This window comes from Eupeodes corollae, chromosome 1 (genome assembly GCF_945859685.1).
Source record: "Eupeodes corollae chromosome 1, idEupCoro1.1, whole genome shotgun sequence".
Classification (NCBI taxonomy): domain Eukaryota; kingdom Metazoa; phylum Arthropoda; class Insecta; order Diptera; family Syrphidae; genus Eupeodes; species Eupeodes corollae.
In genome coordinates, this window is record NC_079147.1 from 126503047 (window position 1) to 126525041 (window position 21995).

General features: G+C 35.0%; 1 protein-coding gene across 3 annotated transcripts in view; it reads left to right on the plus strand.

Annotated features, from left to right (window-relative positions):
• The window catches only part of LOC129942410 (uncharacterized), a 337355-nt gene that overhangs the window by 148105 nt on the left and 167255 nt on the right, over positions 1-21995 (plus strand). For all 3 annotated transcript variants that reach the window (XM_056051325.1, XM_056051324.1, XM_056051323.1), the window contains one exon: positions 15975-16113. In XM_056051325.1, coding sequence (XP_055907300.1) covers positions 15975-16113 — 139 coding nt within the window. The remainder of the gene's footprint in view (positions 1-15974; positions 16114-21995) is intronic.

Genomic DNA, 21995 nt, shown 5'->3' on the forward strand with positions numbered 1-21995 from the left:
CGGTTACTTTTGGTATAGCAAGTTTAAGAAAATATTAGGGCGAATGTTGTCTATAGGAACATGTATGTCGATGACTTAATCAGCGGTGCTGATTCGCTCGAAAGCATGATGAAGCGAGGCAACTGTTGGCAGCCGTGGACAATAATTTACAAAATGTCGATTACGCTGGCTGGTCCAATTAAAACGAAGTCCTGGAAAGTATTGCAAAGAATTTATAAGGCTATTTCGCCGTATTTATCTGGGACTGCAGAACAAACTTCGTCGGTGCTTATCTAGTCTGCTTTCTAGTCGTAGAATCTCTTCATGATGTACCTCAAAGCGAACTAAATACCAATATCACGAATATGGACCGATGGAAGCGAGTTAAGTCCTTTGCAGGATTCTGGCAAAAACGGAACTAAAAACCACTTATTTTTCATAAAACAAATTGAACTAAAAAAAAAAACTTAATTTTTAATATTATTTCCATTTAATACTAAACACAATTTAATTAATAAAGTATTTTATTCATCTAAATATTAAAAAACAAGCAAGAAATTAATTCAAATCACATTTATATTAAAGATATATGTCCTCAAAAAAATCTATTTTAATCACACCGCGCTGGTTAATAATTAATAATTTGATCATATAAAACCAACAATTTTCAATTCCAAACATATTAAGTTAATTCGATTTAATTCGCCGAAGACAATTCAAGAAAATAAGAAAAGAAATCTCACACACTTCTATCTCATTTATATAACATACATACATATTTGCTTGAGTACATATTCAATAATTTCACTCAAGCAAAATGTAAACAAAATCCCGCACTTCCATCGGAAATCGAATTATTCCAAAACTCTATAATATTATGTATTTTGTACATATATGTATATTCCATATATATAACAATAAATAGTCGCCGCGCCAATATCACGCCATGTCTCATGTAATTGAATACATATTTAATTCATAATAACATTCATATTTATTCAATTAAAATAGACAATCAATAAATATTCCAGAATTAAAACTATTAAAACCGAATAAAATGTAAATGGAAACGCCATCTGGTCTCTAGGAACTTATGTATGCAACAAAAGAATATCTTGTTATTCTTGATAATGTGTAGGTTCCGATTTCTTCATCGGATAGAGTCCTGATAAAGTTTCTTGTATAAAAGCTTTCCAGTATGAGTTAAGAATTGACAACACCGACAAAGAGGAGGCGCATACGGAGTGTGCCTAACACCATTTTCGAACATTAAGTTGGCGTGCGTTGACATCAACTTGAAAACCCCACCGGAGATCTACTTCTGGTTTTTTCAGGCTAAGTCCAATGGTGGTCTCGAAGGTTTCGGTTGAGTCTCTATCAATTTTGACGCAGCAACGTCATCCTGACAAGTCATATCAGGGGTATCAGCTACTCGACATAGCACGTAAGTCGATGAAAAGATGATGCTTATCGATTTTATATTCTTACAATCTCTCCATGATCTGGAGTGTAGATGAAGATAGAAAATTTCGTCTATGGTAGATTTTCCAGGCCTGAAGCCACACTGAAGATGGCCAATCAGTTCATCTATGAAGGTCTTCAGGCGTTCACATAATACGCTAAACAGAATCTTGTAAAAAATTAAAAACCACAAATTGTATGTAAAAAGGATCGCAAAAAGAAGGATAAAAGAGCAACAGAGTTTGCTTTTTGCAAAAAAGATACAATTTTTCTAAATGGTTATTTAGTTTAGTTAGTTTTCGTAGACAAAAATTTAATATACCTACATAACAAAAACAATATTTAAAAGTGATAGCCTTAGTTTCTATACTTTTCTCCTTGTAAGGATCTACTCGAATTCTTAAAAAATAATTAAACTGTAAACTATCGAATCCAAATTGCATTTAATGATCAACATCGTTTATCAATTTTAATTCCTATTTTTGCAGGTGTCCAAATATTATTTGTTACCGAACACACTCTTTCGGTTATCGAAATTTCAACAAGTTTCAAAATATTTTCATACTTTAGATACTTCTTTTTTGTCCAACTTTTCAAAAATGTCGACCCATTTCTTGTGGGGTGGCAAATTATTCCATTTTGATCTTTCGATTTGTTCTTCATGTATGTACCTACCGTTTGATATAAGTAATTTCATCGAATAAAATCTCACCTTTTATAATCAAATCATTTCTTAGTGAAAAAAAAAAATTGGATAAACTCTATTGAATATCCTCTGAAAATGGAATTATTTTTAAAAGATTTAATTAACTTAAACATTCAATCGATTAAAATAATCTATATAAAATTTCAGTTTTTATACGGGGACTGTGTTGATATAAAACAACCTATACATTTTAAGAATTATTATTTCGACATCCACTGGAAGTGGATCTGAAGCAGTTTGAACGTAGTTATTGATATAAAACAAACTATACATTTTAAGAATTATTATTTCGACATCCACTGGAAGTGGATCTGAAGCAGTTTGAACGTAGTTATTTAAAATGTGAGCTACACAATTTACAGGATCAATTGTCCTCTTTTTGCGGCTCCTCCAGAATTGCAATTTGTGTTGTCTGCACAGAATGCCTTCATATTTTTTTTGATTCTGAACTGATTCAAATTGCCTTCAGAGTTTTGAAAATTGTGTCAAAATTTTCCCCTGACACTTAATATTTGAACCTGTACTCCTTTGTGTGGTAGAAAAAAAAACCGAACAAGCATTGGGCATAGTTTAAGTTAACCATGTTTTTTATTTGCTTTTCCACTGCTAGCGATTGAGAAATTCGATTGGCATTTTAAGCATCGCACATCACTTTTGCATAATGTTTCAGTTATGAATGGAAAATCCTTCTTCAATTCGGAATTAAAGACACACTTTTTTCGCCGCCATTTAACTAGAACTAGAAACAAAAACATTTGTACTACTATTTAAAATTATCATTCATACTTCAATATTTGAAAAATAACCTCACTTCGAGAACAGAAAATTTGTCCAATTTTAAAAACAGTGTAGATGTAATTAGTCCAACATTATTAAAATACCAATACGCTTCACAACTTATAAGTATAACTTAACACCTTAAAAACAAAACTAAGCGGAAAAGCAAAAAGATGTATTGAAATTTACACATATTTCATAAACATGGAAAAACATTAGAGAGCTCTTAGTAAAAGAAAACAACAGTTCTGTGAGAGCTAGGGCCTAGTGACTTACAACTCTAAACTATTCCTGTGTGCGACTACTGTCAGGGATGGAGAGGATCTACAGTTTTTAAGCCGAATGGTTTGAGAAAGCACTTTTTCATGACAAGAATTATATTATTCGATCCCTGCCTATGCCAAGACCTCTGGCATGACAGTCCAACGCACTAACCATCATGCCACGGGTACTACTTTTTTATAACAACATAAAGAGACAATTATGTCAAAACCACATGAAATAGAGAATAATAATTCATATATACACATGCGTACTGTATTATTTGGCTAAAAAGCAAACAACAACTAGCTTAACTCAACGCACTTACACCAGCAAATCGTACAAATGTTATAAATAAAGAAAAACGCGATTCAAATTCAAAAAGTTCGAAACAAAGAATTAGCAAAAACCTCAAAATGTTAAACTACACTTAAAATACCATAATTACTATACATTTCCGGCCCCATAAGAGGTACGAGCTTTTTTCGTTTTTATTTGACGATATTTTCAAATCCTTACGAGTTTTATGTTTTTTTTTTATAATAAGCGCACACTCAAGGGGATATATTACCCTTATTATATAAACACAGTGTGAGCACTAGGAAAGGTAGAGAGGGATTGAAAGGAGATGTCACTGCACATTGGTTTTGAATTCCTGAATATTGCAATAGCTGGGAAAGACAGTGTGTGGCAAGGCATTCCACATTCGCATAGTACGGCTAAAGAACGAATCTCTGTACTTGACATTACGACGGAAGATGGGCTCGAGGGTATATTGATGAGCATTCCTAGAAGCGCGAGTATTACGGTTGAACTGTTTAAGGGGAAGAATGCAGCTGGCTATTTCTCTAGAGCATACACCATTAAAATAACGGTAAAACAGGATGAGACAAGAAACATTTCGACGATGTTCAAGTGACATAAATGATCTTATGATGGTAATATCACCAATCAATCTAAATGCTCTACGTTCAATACTATCCAAGAGGCTTAAGTAAGTTGCAGGAGCACCAGCTCAGATATGGGAGTTATACTCAAGCTTTGGACGTATATAAGTCTTGTAAATAACAGCCAGATCAGAGGGGGAGAAAAACTTCTTGCATCGCCTTAGAAAACCCAAACATCTTGCGGCATTTTTGGCGACATCGCGTATGTGATCGTTCCACAAAAGGTGGTTGGTGATAAACATACCAAGAATATCGAGATGTTCAGTTTCCTCGATGCAAGTGCCATTTATGGATAATGGCAGGGGGGGTATATTTCGCTTTAATGATACAAGACAGCATTGCGTTTTCGAAGCATTACATTCCACGCCGTTTCTTATTCCCCATTGTACAATGCTGTTTAGATCGGAATTTAATGAGCTTATCATATTTTGTCGTTGCAGTTCCACATCCGAAGAAGAGGGATGTGAATCTGAAAACGAATATGAAAAGCTAAAAGTACTATCGTCAGCGAAACAATGTATTGGATTAGATGTTGCAGACAGGAGATCATTAATAAAAATTAGAAAGAGTGTTGGAGATAGGACAGAGCCCTGGGGCACACCAGCATTAATTTTGTGGTTTTCAGACTTGAATCCATCCAATACAACTTGTATTGAACGATTCGAAAGGTAATTACTAATCCAATGAAGGAGGGATTCATACAAACCGAAAGCACGCATTTTCGATAAGAGAGCCTGATGCCAAACCCTATCAAATGCTTTTGAAATATCTAGTGCAATAATCTTACTTTCTCCAAAACTATGTAAAGATTTGTTCCACTGTTCGGTGAGATGAACCATGAGATCACCAGTGGACCTATTGCTACGAAAGCCATACTGTCGGTCATTAAGAAGCTTTCGTTCTTCAAGATATTTCTTGAGCTGATAATTAATCAGCGTTTCCATGACCCTGGAAAGAAGGGACGTAAGTGCAATTGGTCGATAATTAGACGGTGAGGAAGATTCGCTTTTTTTGGGAAAAGGCTGGACAAATGCGGTTTTCCATCCTTTCGGAACGAGACCTGAGGAGTAGGACAGATGAAAAAGCTTACGCAGTGGTTTTGCCAGCGATGAAAAACACCTCTTCAGAACAATAGCGGGGATGCCATCCGGACCAGCAGATTTGTGTATGTTAAGATCTTTTAGGAGTCTCACTACAGTACGAGTGCGAAAAAAGATTTGCCCCATATAATCATTAACTCGCTCAAGTACAGGCGGGGTCATAACACTCACTGGCAGCGTTGAATTGGCGGCAAACTGCTTTCTCTAAAGAGCTAACAAATAAAGTGTCATTCACAACGAGTGTAGGAACCGAGGAAGAGGAAGAACTCCTCATATTTTTTACAAATGTCCAAAAAATTGTACTGCCTTTGGGACATTGCAGTATTTTTTGCCGTAATTTTTGGTCATGTAAAAATTTGGTCCGTCGAATATGGGCGTTGCAGGCCTTCCTGGCTTGCTTGAACTTATTCCGGTTTTCCTCAGTTGGATTGGCTTTAAAACAACGGAAACTTACCTTCTTAACCCTAATAACCTCTTTACAGCTCGCATCGAATCATGTATTTTCCTTTGATCTGATGCTTTTAACCCTATTCGGGATAAAAGTTATCATTCCCAGGAGAATTAAACATGTGTTTTTTCATGTCACATGAGTTTTGACAAGATATAAATTTACCTGTAAAGTAAGGAAAAAAATCTTATGTTTTAGTTAAATCCTGGTTTAATTGAATGGATTTCAATAATTTTTAGTAATGTGTGCTGTCTCCTGATTTCTGAATTACTTCAATTAATCTGTGGTCAGATAATTGAGCGAAGTTTGACCCCAGTAACGTTTAATTGTTTCAATAACCTCTTTGGTTTCTAAGTATTTGCATCCTTCTTGGTAGGCTTTTCTTGACGCACACGTTTTCCATGATGTTCAGGTCTGGAGAAAATGGATGTCATTTAAAAAATTAAAAACCACAAATTGTATGTAAAAAGGATCGCAAACAGAAGGATAAAAGAGCAACAGAGTTTGCTTTTTGCAAAAAAAGATACAATTTTTCTAAATGGTTATTTAGTTTAGTTAGTTTTCGTAGACAAAAATTTAATATACCTACATAACAAAAACAATATTTAAAAGTGATAGCCTTAGTTTCTATACTTTTCTCCTTGTAAGGATCTACTCGAATTCTTAAAAAATAATTAAACTGTAAACTATCGAATCCAAATTGCATTTAATGATCAACATCGTTTATCAATTTTAATTCCTATTTTTGCAGGTGTCCAAATATTATTTGTTACCGAACACACTCTTTCGGTTATCGAAATTTCAACAAGTTTCAAAATATTTTCATACTTTAGATACTTCTTTTTTGTCCAACTTTTCAAAAATGTCGACCCATTTCTTGTGGGGTGGCAAATTATTCCATTTTGATCTTTCGATTTGTTCTTCATGTATGTACCTACCGTTTGATATAAGTAATTTCATCGAATAAAATCTCACCTTTTATAATCAAATCATTTCTTAGTGAAAAAAAAAAATTGGATAAACTCTATTGAATATCCTCTGAAAATGGAATTATTTTTAAAAGATTTAATTAACTTAAACATTCAATCGATTAAAATAATCTATATAAAATTTCAGTTTTTATACGGGGACTGTGTTGATATAAAACAACCTATACATTTTAAGAATTATTATTTCGACATCCACTGGAAGTGGATCTGAAGCAGTTTGAACGTAGTTATTGATATAAAACAAACTATACATTTTAAGAATTATTATTTCGACATCCACTGGAAGTGGATCTGAAGCAGTTTGAACGTAGTTATTTAAAATGTGAGCTACACAATTTACAGGATCAATTGTCCTCTTTTTGCGGCTCCTCCAGAATTGCAATTTGTGTTGTCTGCACAGAATGCCTTCATATTTTTTTTGATTCTGAACTGATTCAAATTGCCTTCAGAGTTTTGAAAATTGTGTCAAAATTTTCCCCTGACACTTAATATTTGAACCTGTACTCCTTTGTGTGGTAGAAAAAAAAACCGAACAAGCATTGGGCATAGTTTAAGTTAACCATGTTTTTTATTTGCTTTTCCACTGCTAGCGATTGAGAAATTCGATTGGCATTTTAAGCATCGCACATCACTTTTGCATAGTGTTTCAGTTATGAATGGAAAATCCTTCTTCAATTCGGAATTAAAGACACACATTTTTGTCGCCGCCATTTAACTAGAACTAGAAACAAAAACATTTGTACTACTATTTAAAATTATCATTCATACTTCAATATTTGAAAAATAACCTCACTTCGAGAACAGAAAATTTGTCCAATTTTAAAAACAGTGTAGATGTAATTAGTCCAACATTATTAAAATACCAATACGCTTCACAACTTATAAGTATAACTTAACACCTTAAAAACAAAACTAAGCGGAAAAGCAAAAAGATGTATTGAAATTTACACATATTTCATAAACATGGAAAAACATTAGAGAGCTCTTAGTAAAAGAAAACAACAGTTCTGTGAGAGCTAGGGCCTAGTGACTTACAACTCTAAACTATTCCTGTGTGCGACTACTGTCAGGGATGGAGAGGATCTACAGTTTTTAAGCCGAATGGTTTGAGAAAGCACTTTTTCATGACAAGAATTATATTATTCGATCCCTGCCTATGCCAAGACCTCTGGCATGACAGTCCAACGCACTAACCATCATGCCACGGGTACTACTTTTTTATAACAACATAAAGAGACAATTATGTCAAAACCACATGAAATAGAGAATAATAATTCATATATACACATGCGTACTGTATTATTTGGCTAAAAAGCAAACAACAACTAGCTTAACTCAACGCACTTACACCAGCAAATCGTACAAATGTTATAAATAAAGAAAAACGCGATTCAAATTCAAAAAGTTCGAAACAAAGAATTAGCAAAAACCTCAAAATGTTAAACTACACTTAAAATACCATAATTACTATACATTTCCGGCCCCATAAGAGGTACGAGCTTTTTTCGTTTTTATTTGACGATATTTTCAAATCCTTACGAGTTTTATGTTTTTTTTTTATAATAAGCGCACACTCAAGGGGATATATTACCCTTATTATATAAACACAGTGTGAGCACTAGGAAAGGTAGAGAGGGATTGAAAGGAGATGTCACTGCACATTGGTTTTGAATTCCTGAATATTGCAATAGCTGGGAAAGACAGTGTGTGGCAAGGCATTCCACATTCGCATAGTACGGCTAAAGAACGAATCTCTGTACTTGACATTACGACGGAAGATGGGCTCGAGGGTATATTGATGAGCATTCCTAGAAGCGCGAGTATTACGGTTGAACTGTTTAAGGGGAAGAATGCAGCTGGCTATTTCTCTAGAGCATACACCATTAAAATAACGGTAAAACAGGATGAGACAAGAAACATTTCGACGATGTTCAAGTGACATAAATGATCTTATGATGGTAATATCACCAATCAATCTAAATGCTCTACGTTCAATACTATCCAAGAGGCTTAAGTAAGTTGCAGGAGCACCAGCTCAGATATGGGAGTTATACTCAAGCTTTGGACGTATATAAGTCTTGTAAATAACAGCCAGATCAGAGGGGGAGAAAAACTTCTTGCATCGCCTTAGAAAACCCAAACATCTTGCGGCATTTTTGGCGACATCGCGTATGTGATCGTTCCACAAAAGGTGGTTGGTGATAAACATACCAAGAATATCGAGATGTTCAGTTTCCTCGATGCAAGTGCCATTTATGGATAATGGCAGGGGGGGTATATTTCGCTTTAATGATACAAGACAGCATTGCGTTTTCGAAGCATTACATTCCACGCCGTTTCTTATTCCCCATTGTACAATGCTGTTTAGATCGGAATTTAATGAGCTTATCATATTTTGTCGTTGCAGTTCCACATCCGAAGAAGAGGGATGTGAATCTGAAAACGAATATGAAAAGCTAAAAGTACTATCGTCAGCGAAACAATGTATTGGATTAGATGTTGCAGACAGGAGATCATTAATAAAAATTAGAAAGAGTGTTGGAGATAGGACAGAGCCCTGGGGCACACCAGCATTAATTTTGTGGTTTTCAGACTTGAATCCATCCAATACAACTTGTATTGAACGATTCGAAAGGTAATTACTAATCCAATGAAGGAGGGATTCATACAAACCGAAAGCACGCATTTTCGATAAGAGAGCCTGATGCCAAACCCTATCAAATGCTTTTGAAATATCTAGTGCAATAATCTTACTTTCTCCAAAACTATGTAAAGATTTGTTCCACTGTTCGGTGAGATGAACCATGAGATCACCAGTGGACCTATTGCTACGAAAGCCATACTGTCGGTCATTAAGAAGCTTTCGTTCTTCAAGATATTTCTTGAGCTGATAATTAATCAGCGTTTCCATGACCCTGGAAAGAAGGGACGTAAGTGCAATTGGTCGATAATTAGACGGTGAGGAAGATTCGCTTTTTTTGGGAATAGGCTGGACAAATGCGGTTTTCCATCCTTTCGGAACGAGACCTGAGGAGTAGGACAGATGAAAAAGCTTACGCAGTGGTTTTGCCAGCGATGAAAAACACCTCTTCAGAACAATAGCGGGGATGCCATCCGGACCAGCAGATTTGTGTATGTTAAGATCTTTTAGGAGTCTCACTACAGTACGAGTGCGAAAAAAGATTTGCCCCATATAATCATTAACTCGCTCAAGTACAGGCGGGGTCATAACACTCACTGGCAGCGTTGAATTGGCGGCAAACTGCTTTCTCTAAAGAGCTAACAAATAAAGTGTCATTCACAACGAGTGTAGGAACCGAGGAAGAGGAAGAACTCCTCATATTTTTTACAAATGTCCAAAAAATTTTACTGCCTTTGGGACATTGCAGTATTTTTTGCCGTAATTTTTGGTCATGTAAAAATTTGGTCCGTCGAATATGGGCGTTGCAGGCCTTCCTGGCTTGCTTGAACTTATTCCGGTTTTCCTCAGTTGGATTGGCTTTAAAACAACGGAAACTTACCTTCTTAACCCTAATAACCTCTTTACAGCTCGCATCGAATCATGTATTTTCCTTTGATCTGATGCTTTTAACCCTATTCGGGATAAAAGTTATCATTCCCAGGAGAATTAAACATGTGTTTTTTCATGTCACATGAGTTTTGACAAGATATAAATTTACCTGTAAAGTAAGGAAAAAAATCTTATGTTTTAGTTAAATCCTGGTTTAATTGAATGGATTTCAATAATTTTTAGTAATGTGTGCTGTCTCCTGATTTCTGAATTACTTCAATTAATCTGTGGTCAGATAATTGAGCGAAGTTTGACCCCAGTAACGTTTAATTGTTTCAATAACCTCTTTGGTTTCTAAGTATTTGCATCCTTCTTGGTAGGCTTTTCTTGACGCACACGTTTTCCATGATGTTCAGGTCTGGAGAAAATGGATGTCATTTAAAAAATTAAAAACCACAAATTGTATGTAAAAAGGATCGCAAACAGAAGGATAAAAGAGCAACAGAGTTTGCTTTTTGCAAAAAAAGATACAATTTTTCTAAATGGTTATTTAGTTTAGTTAGTTTTCGTAGACAAAAATTTAATATACCTACATAACAAAAACAATATTTAAAAGTGATAGCCTTAGTTTCTATACTTTTCTCCTTGTAAGGATCTACTCGAATTCTTAAAAAATAATTAAACTGTAAACTATCGAATCCAAATTGCATTTAATGATCAACATCGTTTATCAATTTTAATTCCTATTTTTGCAGGTGTCCAAATATTATTTGTTACCGAACACACTCTTTCGGTTATCGAAATTTCAACAAGTTTCAAAATATTTTCATACTTTAGATACTTCTTTTTTGTCCAACTTTTCAAAAATGTCGACCCATTTCTTGTGGGGTGGCAAATTATTCCATTTTGATCTTTCGATTTGTTCTTCATGTATGTACCTACCGTTTGATATAAGTAATTTCATCGAATAAAATCTCACCTTTTATAATCAAATCATTTCTTAGTGAAAAAAAAAAATTGGATAAACTCTATTGAATATCCTCTGAAAATGGAATTATTTTTAAAAGATTTAATTAACTTAAACATTCAATCGATTAAAATAATCTATATAAAATTTCAGTTTTTATACGGGGACTGTGTTGATATAAAACAACCTATACATTTTAAGAATTATTATTTCGACATCCACTGGAAGTGGATCTGAAGCAGTTTGAACGTAGTTATTGATATAAAACAAACTATACATTTTAAGAATTATTATTTCGACATCCACTGGAAGTGGATCTGAAGCAGTTTGAACGTAGTTATTTAAAATGTGAGCTACACAATTTACAGGATCAATTGTCCTCTTTTTGCGGCTCCTCCAGAATTGCAATTTGTGTTGTCTGCACAGAATGCCTTCATATTTTTTTTGATTCTGAACTGATTCAAATTGCCTTCAGAGTTTTGAAAATTGTGTCAAAATTTTCCCCTGACACTTAATATTTGAACCTGTACTCCTTTGTGTGGTAGAAAAAAAAACCGAACAAGCATTGGGCATAGTTTAAGTTAACCATGTTTTTTATTTGCTTTTCCACTGCTAGCGATTGAGAAATTCGATTGGCATTTTAAGCATCGCACATCACTTTTGCATAGTGTTTCAGTTATGAATGGAAAATCCTTCTTCAATTCGGAATTAAAGACACACTTTTTTCGCCGCCATTTAACTAGAACTAGAAACAAAAACATTTGTACTACTATTTAAAATTATCATTCATACTTCAATATTTGAAAAATAACCTCACTTCGAGAACAGAAAATTTGTCCAATTTTAAAAACAGTGTAGATGTAATTAGTCCAACATTATTAAAATACCAATACGCTTCACAACTTATAAGTATAACTTAACACCTTAAAAACAAAACTAAGCGGAAAAGCAAAAAGATGTATTGAAATTTACACATATTTCATAAACATGGAAAAACATTAGAGAGCTCTTAGTAAAAGAAAACAACAGTTCTGTGAGAGCTAGGGCCTAGTGACTTACAACTCTAAACTATTCCTGTGTGCGACTACTGTCAGGGATGGAGAGGATCTACAGTTTTTAAGCCGAATGGTTTGAGAAAGCACTTTTTCATGACAAGAATTATATTATTCGATCCCTGCCTATGCCAAGACCTCTGGCATGACAGTCCAACGCACTAACCATCATGCCACGGGTACTACTTTTTTATAACAACATAAAGAGACAATTATGTCAAAACCACATGAAATAGAGAATAATAATTCATATATACACATGCGTACTGTATTATTTGGCTAAAAAGCAAACAACAACTAGCTTAACTCAACGCACTTACACCAGCAAATCGTACAAATGTTATAAATAAAGAAAAACGCGATTCAAATTCAAAAAGTTCGAAACAAAGAATTAGCAAAAACCTCAAAATGTTAAACTACACTTAAAATACCATAATTACTATACATTTCCGGCCCCATAAGAGGTACGAGCTTTTTTCGTTTTTATTTGACGATATTTTCAAATCCTTACGAGTTTTATGTTTTTTTTTTATAATAAGCGCACACTCAAGGGGATATATTACCCTTATTATATAAACACAGTGTGAGCACTAGGAAAGGTAGAGAGGGATTGAAAGGAGATGTCACTGCACATTGGTTTTGAATTCCTGAATATTGCAATAGCTGGGAAAGACAGTGTGTGGCAAGGCATTCCACATTCGCATAGTACGGCTAAAGAACGAATCTCTGTACTTGACATTACGACGGAAGATGGGCTCGAGGGTATATTGATGAGCATTCCTAGAAGCGCGAGTATTACGGTTGAACTGTTTAAGGGGAAGAATGCAGCTGGCTATTTCTCTAGAGCATACACCATTAAAATAACGGTAAAACAGGATGAGACAAGAAACATTTCGACGATGTTCAAGTGACATAAATGATCTTATGATGGTAATATCACCAATCAATCTAAATGCTCTACGTTCAATACTATCCAAGAGGCTTAAGTAAGTTGCAGGAGCACCAGCTCAGATATGGGAGTTATACTCAAGCTTTGGACGTATATAAGTCTTGTAAATAACAGCCAGATCAGAGGGGGAGAAAAACTTCTTGCATCGCCTTAGAAAACCCAAACATCTTGCGGCATTTTTGGCGACATCGCGTATGTGATCGTTCCACAAAAGGTGGTTGGTGATAAACATACCAAGAATATCGAGATGTTCAGTTTCCTCGATGCAAGTGCCATTTATGGATAATGGCAGGGGGGGTATATTTCGCTTTAATGATACAAGACAGCATTGCGTTTTCGAAGCATTACATTCCACGCCGTTTCTTATTCCCCATTGTACAATGCTGTTTAGATCGGAATTTAATGAGCTTATCATATTTTGTCGTTGCAGTTCCACATCCGAAGAAGAGGGATGTGAATCTGAAAACGAATATGAAAAGCTAAAAGTACTATCGTCAGCGAAACAATGTATTGGATTAGATGTTGCAGACAGGAGATCATTAATAAAAATTAGAAAGAGTGTTGGAGATAGGACAGAGCCCTGGGGCACACCAGCATTAATTTTGTGGTTTTCAGACTTGAATCCATCCAATACAACTTGTATTGAACGATTCGAAAGGTAATTACTAATCCAATGAAGGAGGGATTCATACAAACCGAAAGCACGCATTTTCGATAAGAGAGCCTGATGCCAAACCCTATCAAATGCTTTTGAAATATCTAGTGCAATAATCTTACTTTCTCCAAAACTATGTAAAGATTTGTTCCACTGTTCGGTGAGATGAACCATGAGATCACCAGTGGACCTATTGCTACGAAAGCCATACTGTCGGTCATTAAGAAGCTTTCGTTCTTCAAGATATTTCTTGAGCTGATAATTAATCAGCGTTTCCATGACCCTGGAAAGAAGGGACGTAAGTGCAATTGGTCGATAATTAGACGGTGAGGAAGATTCGCTTTTTTTGGGAATAGGCTGGACAAATGCGGTTTTCCATCCTTTCGGAACGAGACCTGAGGAGTAGGACAGATGAAAAAGCTTACGCAGTGGTTTTGCCAGCGATGAAAAACACCTCTTCAGAACAATAGCGGGGATGCCATCCGGACCAGCAGATTTGTGTATGTTAAGATCTTTTAGGAGTCTCACTACAGTACGAGTGCGAAAAAAGATTTGCCCCATATAATCATTAACTCGCTCAAGTACAGGCGGGGTCATAACACTCACTGGCAGCGTTGAATTGGCGGCAAACTGCTTTCTCTAAAGAGCTAACAAATAAAGTGTCATTCACAACGAGTGTAGGAACCGAGGAAGAGGAAGAACTCCTCATATTTTTTACAAATGTCCAAAAAATTTTACTGCCTTTGGGACATTGCAGTATTTTTTGCCGTAATTTTTGGTCATGTAAAAATTTGGTCCGTCGAATATGGGCGTTGCAGGCCTTCCTGGCTTGCTTGAACTTATTCCGGTTTTCCTCAGTTGGATTGGCTTTAAAACAACGGAAACTTACCTTCTTAACCCTAATAACCTCTTTACAGCTCGCATCGAATCATGTATTTTCCTTTGATCTGATGCTTTTAACCCTATTCGGGATAAAAGTTATCATTCCCAGGAGAATTAAACATGTGTTTTTTCATGTCACATGAGTTTTGACAAGATATAAATTTACCTGTAAAGTAAGGAAAAAAATCTTATGTTTTAGTTAAATCCTGGTTTAATTGAATGGATTTCAATAATTTTTAGTAATGTGTGCTGTCTCCTGATTTCTGAATTACTTCAATTAATCTGTGGTCAGATAATTGAGCGAAGTTTGACCCCAGTAACGTTTAATTGTTTCAATAACCTCTTTGGTTTCTAAGTATTTGCATCCTTCTTGGTAGGCTTTTCTTGACGCACACGTTTTCCATGATGTTCAGGTCTGGAGAAAATGGATGTCATGGTAATACGCTCACATTTCGCCCCTGAATCGATGCTTTTTTGTCTATACGGTAAGTATTAGTGCATTATTTTGTTGTCAAGCTCATCGTTGTGCACCAAGTAATTTAGAAAACGGCAGAAAAGCTCATTCCAGAATCGATCTGTAAGTGATTTTCGTCATTTTAGAGATCTGAATCCATGCTTTTTTGTCCATACGGTAAGTATTAGTGCATTATTTTGTTGTCAAGCTCATCTTTGTGCACCAAGTAATTTAGAAAACTGCAGAAAAGGTCATTCCAGAATCGATTTGTAAGTGATTCTATCAAATTAATACTCGTACTAAGCGCTCAAATAATCAGAGTATGCTTTTATATGATTTAAAACACTCTAATAGGTAAATTAAGACCTTGCCCCTTTAATGTGTCACATAAAAACGATACTTTTTATCACCTTCTTCGAAAAAACGTCATAAAACTTGTATTTATCACCTTAATGCAACAATTTCTTTGCAATATAAACTTAATACATACTTCATAATTCCACATTTGGCTTTTTCAAAAAAAAAAAATTAGAGTTTGAAAAATATTGTCTAAAAAAACGAAAAATGCTTGTCCCTACTTGTGACACTAAGTGTATACAGAAGAGGAATTTCCAACCTAGAAAACCTACATATATAAAACCTCCTTTTAATCATAATATTAAAAAACCCAACTATCACGGTAATAAATACGATCCAAATTATAAAAGAGGACAAAGCCCTCAACGTTAAGAAGTTGATCCTACTTAAAGAAAGGAGGTAAAACCCCAATTTTCCCATTATAATAAAAATGAAACAATGGTCTATATGTATGTATTGTATGCTTCTATTTTTTTCAGGAAATGGGCACTTACGTCGGAAAATTTTGGAACAGGTTGTTCGAGAACCTTAAAATATTCAATAATTTCTTCTTAGCTTCAGTAAATAGCGAATGGCAAATGGCTGTAGCGGAACAAATCCCTATTTTACACAGAGTAGGTAAGAATGTTATCTTAGTTCATTTGGTTAACATTTTTTAATCGAACTATAAATTTTTAATGCATACATATACAGTACAATTTTTTCACATTACCAAATATTGTATGTAGCTGACAGCTTTCTAGAACCTGGTAACTCACGTAAAATAGAGTAAAATAAAGCCAAGATTTCGAATTTCACTTACGTTAGTTGCAGTAGGATCTTATGTACTAGGAAAAGGTGAAATAAAGCCTAATCGTTTTTATTTCACTTTCAACTGTATACTTCTACTCAACAATTTTCTCTAATATAAGGATTGCTCCAATGAAGGTACTAAGTACAGGTTGATTTTCTTTGAACATCCTTTACAAGTTACCGTCGTCAAAAGTTTCCCTATTATTGATTGAGTCTGACTGTTTTACTTTACAGGCATTATTAACAGACGAACGAAATGCCCTCAGATTTAACTGGGTCAAGACATCCGGCACCTAGACATCTGATGCATGCCCCACTGTCCAGTAGACCTAGCATCTTTTTTTCGAAAATTGTCAATTTGGCGTATGGCCTTGGGTCAACGCCACGTCTCAGAGTATTAGCAGAAATAGATCGATTTACTTCACGTTTCTCTTTAAATTTTTTCCTCAATTTTAAAATATGATTTGAACGAGTTTTAAAAATACGATCACGCACACCATAATAATTCATCATCCTTTCGTGTAGTAAAGGTTTTTGAATTTGCTTCGCACAACATTTCTTGGGGTTTTACTTCAGGTTTATGTAAAAGTCTTTTGACAATTTGAATATTTGAATTGGTCTCTAAAGTTTGGTTACTGTCTATAGAATTTTCTTGTCGTATTGTAGAGTAAGTTAGCTTGGGGTTTGAAAATGCAGGTTTATTTTCATTATGTAAATGCTGTTAAATTTAAAGTACCCGTGGCATGATGGTTAGTGCGTTGGACTATCATGCAAGGGGTCTTGGGTTCAATCCCTGCCACCTTAATTAAAAAAAAAAAATTTTCGCGGGTACTGCCTCTTGCAAGGAATTGACAAATCCTTCAAGAGTAATTCTTGTCATGAAAAAGTGCTTTCTCAAAACTAGCCGTTCGGTTCCGGCTTAAATTGTAGGTCCCTTCCATTCCTGACAACAGTACTCGCACACAGGAATGGTTGAGAGTTGTAAGTCACTAGGCCCTGGTTCACAACGGACTGTTGCGCCACCCCATTTGATTTTGAAATGCTTTAATTATCTAAGTCTGTTTATTTTCTGGGTTCACATGTGTAGAACCAAACTCCCCCGTTGGATTGCTCCGGTTCCGGTTTCCCAAACACTTTGGATATTAAGGTAAGAAAGTGTTTTCTAAAACACATCGAAAGCAAAATAAGTTCCTCTGTGGACTATTACAAATTTTGTACATATGGCCTAACTCACTTGCAGTTCCAACATGTATAAGAGTTAAGATTTTAGGACTCCTCATCCTCATCTTGTAAATCTAACTCATTAACTTAGGGCCGTGCACTAGAATTTGGTATCTAAATTGTTTTAGTTCTCATATTTTCATATTGACTGAAGCGTTTTTTTATGGTACGATAAACGTACACCGCTTCGGGTAGACTTTTTGTGGAGAATGTTATTAACAGTTCCCCGGTTCATCTTTTAACATTTTGCTTAATGAGGTCTATTAAATCATGAGATGGTTTCGGTATTCGTAAGCGTGAATGTAGTTTCATGAGGTCTAAATATAAACTATCGAAAGTTTCCGTGTGACTCTGACGTAGGTCAAACATTTTTCGCGAAATTTCAGTGTCAGTCTCTAGTCTTTTGTATTGCTCTATGAGAGCAAGCTCTAAAAGTAAAAAAGTAAATCAAAAGCCACGTCGCGACTTTACCTGCTACGAAGATATGAAAATGTAAGAAAATATCGTCCCAGGAAACCTTATAAGAAGTTTTTAGGCGATTTAGTTTAAAGAGGAAGTCTTCAATGGACATTCTTTCATCGTCGAACTTTAGTCCCTATTGTTTAAAATCAACTTGTCGTGTCCATTCCGTTGGATTTGAACCTTGATTGTCGGAACTAGGAATTGGATTGCTCGAACTAGGATTGATAGCTAGATCCTCTATTCTGCTCATAAAATTTTGAAAACTTTCACTCGGATGAAAGTCTTACCCTTCTCGACTACTTTCATGCGCTTCTCCTTGAGGCCTATATGTATTGCTTGCGTTTATTTCATCCTGATTTTTGATTTTATTCGTGTTTTCGTTTGCGGTACGATTTGTGTCTATTTCGTTTTGAGATCCGATTTCATTTAGGAATCTAACAATATTCAGTGTGGTAACACTAGCAGGGGATTGAACTTCTGGAGCAGGAGAATGGCGAAAAGCTCTAAGTTCTTCTCTGACGTCTAACATAATTTGTCTCCGAAGTCTAAATTTTGGTATGTGAATTGGTATGTCCCATTCTGAGTCTTATGTAGATTTTAGCTATAAAGGTGATCATTGAATAATGATGTTGATATTCCGACCAGGACTCCTTCATCTTATTTTTGTTAATTGTGGAAAGATATTTTTTAAAATCTTTTCGGTTAAATTGTCATTGCCAACGATACCTGCATGGCCTGGTACCCAAACCAATCTGAGGTTTTTTTCTTTCGTTATAAGTTCGTCACGGATATCATCAATAATGATAGAGTTGTAGTTAATGTTTTTAATGGCATTAATTGATGACAGGCTATCAGTGAAAATAATTGTTTTTTTGTTTTTTGCAGCTTCAATTGCCTTTAGTATTCCAAAGGCTTCTGCAGTAAAAATGGATGATATAAAGTGTAGCAAGCCTTTTCTGATGATAGAGCCGTTTTCATAAACTACAGCGAAAGAAGTTCCGTATTTTGTTTTGGACGCGTCGGAAAACCAAAGTTGCCAACCCAATTTTGTATAGCTTTCTTTTATTTCAAGGAACATTACTTTATATACTGCATTGTTTGTAGTTGCTTTTGGATATTCTGTAAGTTTAGAGACTATTGTGCAGTAAGGTAAATTCCAGGGAGGAAGATTGGTTTTCGATTTACTTTCTTTGGCGATTGGGATGTTGAGTTCAGTAGCTGATTGAAGAGCTTTTTGGAGAGCTGAGGAATATTTCGGAATTTTTTTCCACTTCAGCAATTTCTTGGTATCGTCATGAATAGGTGAGGGATATGGTGAGTTGGTTTTTTGGATTGTATGCCAGGTAAGAAACTGGATTCTGTTGGTAAATGAAGGGAGTCCGGCGAAACGCTCCAAGACAAGTCCTTAAGGCAGTATGGTATGGTGTTTTTATAAGCTGCATTGATGATTTAGAATATTTTCCATATATAGGTAGGCTGTAGTCGAGTTTCGAAAGGATTATAGACCGAGCAACATTAATAGTGGTATTAATATGACAGTTACTTTTTTTGGAGGATAAATACTTTACTAAGTTAACCCTGGTAGTAAGGCTCTTTTTATGTAAATACAATGATCCTTAAAGCTATACTTTGAATCGAATATAATACCTAATATTTTTGAATAATTTACATTTTTAATACAATTATTGTTTAGGCTTACTCCTTCAATATATTTTTGACAGCTGTATTTTTTGCATATATGTAAAATTTCACATTTTGAGACAGATACTTTGGAGCCTGATGTGTCTCCCCATTCTGACAGGTTATTAATAATATCCGATAATATTGTTGCTAATAGTGTTAAGTTTTTACATTTTGAGAACAGTATTAAGTCATCTGCATAAAGAACGTGGGATATTTGTGAGTGATTTTGAATAATTCTACTTATTTCATTAAAAGCAATTATAAACAAAGTGACTGATAGCGATGATCCTTGTGGGATGCCATTCTTTATATTATATATAGAGGAATAAATATGATTGGTTTTTACCCGAAATTTACGATTTTTTAGAAAAGCCTTGACGTAGCTAAATATTTTAGGTCCAATTTTGAATTGCCTAAGTTGATTTAATATGACATGAGCACCAAGTCTGTCAAAAGCTTGTTCAAAATCGACTGTAAAAATAGAAACATGGTTTTTTTCTGAAAGAGCAGAAGATATGAAGGTATCCAGATGTAGAAGTGAGTCTATAGAACTTCTTCCTTTTTTAAAAGCTAGTTGCCTTTTGTCTATTAAATTGTTTCTTTCAAGAAACCAAGAAAAGGCGTTTAGAGATGATTTTTTCTAAAATTTTTGAAAAACAAGAGAGAAGGGATATCGGTCGGTAGCCTAATATTGTAGAGTGGTCTTTGTTTGGTTTAGGTATAGGAACGATAGTCGCAACTTTCCATGTTTGACGAATTATTTCTTTGTCGAAAATGTTGTTGTATAAATTCAATAACTTTGTTTTAAGTCAAGGTGGAGAGTTTTTTAGCATAGAATAAGAAATTCTATCGAATCCTGGAGTTTTACCCTTTGAAGAACGCAAACTGCTTTCAATTTCTAGTGTATTTATGGGAGATTCGATTAATTTTGCTGAAGGTGGCAAAGTAAGAAGCGGCTCATCCCTGTTTAGTGATTCGTATTTTTCTTTTAAATAATTTGGATGAAAATTAAAATCTTCTTGATTTTTCTCGCAACATTTTGAGAAGTATTTGTTTATTTCTAATGGGCAAGTAAGATTTCATGTTTCCGTTTTAATAACTTTTATTTTATGAGGAACATAATCGCCAGTCAAGCTTTTAATATCAGTCCACATTTTTTGGGGGTTGAGTTTTGGTTGATTTGAGAAGTAAATTTATTAAAGCAAGCAGTTTTTTCAATTTTTGCCGCTTTACAGAACTGGGCATTTGCCTTACGGTAACGAAAACGGTTTGGTTCAGAAGGTGCCTTCCTGAAAGCCTTAAACGCATCTTGTTTTTTTTCCGTAGGTCACTAAGATTTGGATTCCACCAGGGGACAGTTTTACTGTGGGCTTTTATTGTTGTTTGCGGAATAGACAGGTTTGCTGCGGTTCGAATAGACTTGACAATGCAAGCGGCTTCTTTATTTATGTTGGGGGAAGTTGGTCTAAGTAATATTTGTCTCGTGACTTCGGTCTGGAATAAATCCCAATTGGAGAAGTCTGTCAGAAATTTGGGTTGAGTTTTTGGATGGTTAAGGCGGTTATCTATTGTAATTGAGGTAAGAATAGGGAAATGGTCGCTGCCATATAAATCGTCGGAAACCTTCCAAATGGATTTTGGGGTGAGATGTGGTGAGATGAGGGTAAGATCGACATGAGAAAATGTACCATGTGTGGAACGACCGTCATTCAAAATAGCGAGACCAGTGTTTGCTATGAAGTTCTCAACTATCTTGCCACGGCTGTTTAAAACGAGAGAACCCCAAGACGGACTTCAAGAATTAAAGTCGCCTGTCAAAATAGTAGGAGTTGGAATGTCAATTAAAATGTTCTCAAGATCCCTGGTATTGAATTTTTGTTCCGGTGGTATGTATAGAGAAACAATTGTAAATTTATATCTTAGCTCAATTTCAACTGCCACTGCAGATATGTTGGAGTTAATGTTGATGAACCTATGTGGAATTGCTTTGTGTATAAAAAGACAAGTACCTTGTTTGGATCTATTATTGCAAGCAAAATTGTGCAATAAAGATGAACATGCTTTTGGTGGGAGGTTGTTGGTTATGTTTAATGTGCGTTTCTTGAAGCGATATTATGGATGGATTTTGTTCGCTTATAAGCAATTGGAGTGCATATTAGTTATTGAAATATATTAGGGGAATTCACGATCTAGTGCATTTAGTCTGGCAATTCCATTTGAGTGTAAATATATGCACAACATAGTGAACGCCCGAAAAGCAAATAAAAAAGCAAGGTGTTCTTGCAACTATTTTTGACAGTTGTGAGAACAGCTGATTATTGTTGTTTTTATTTTTATGTGAA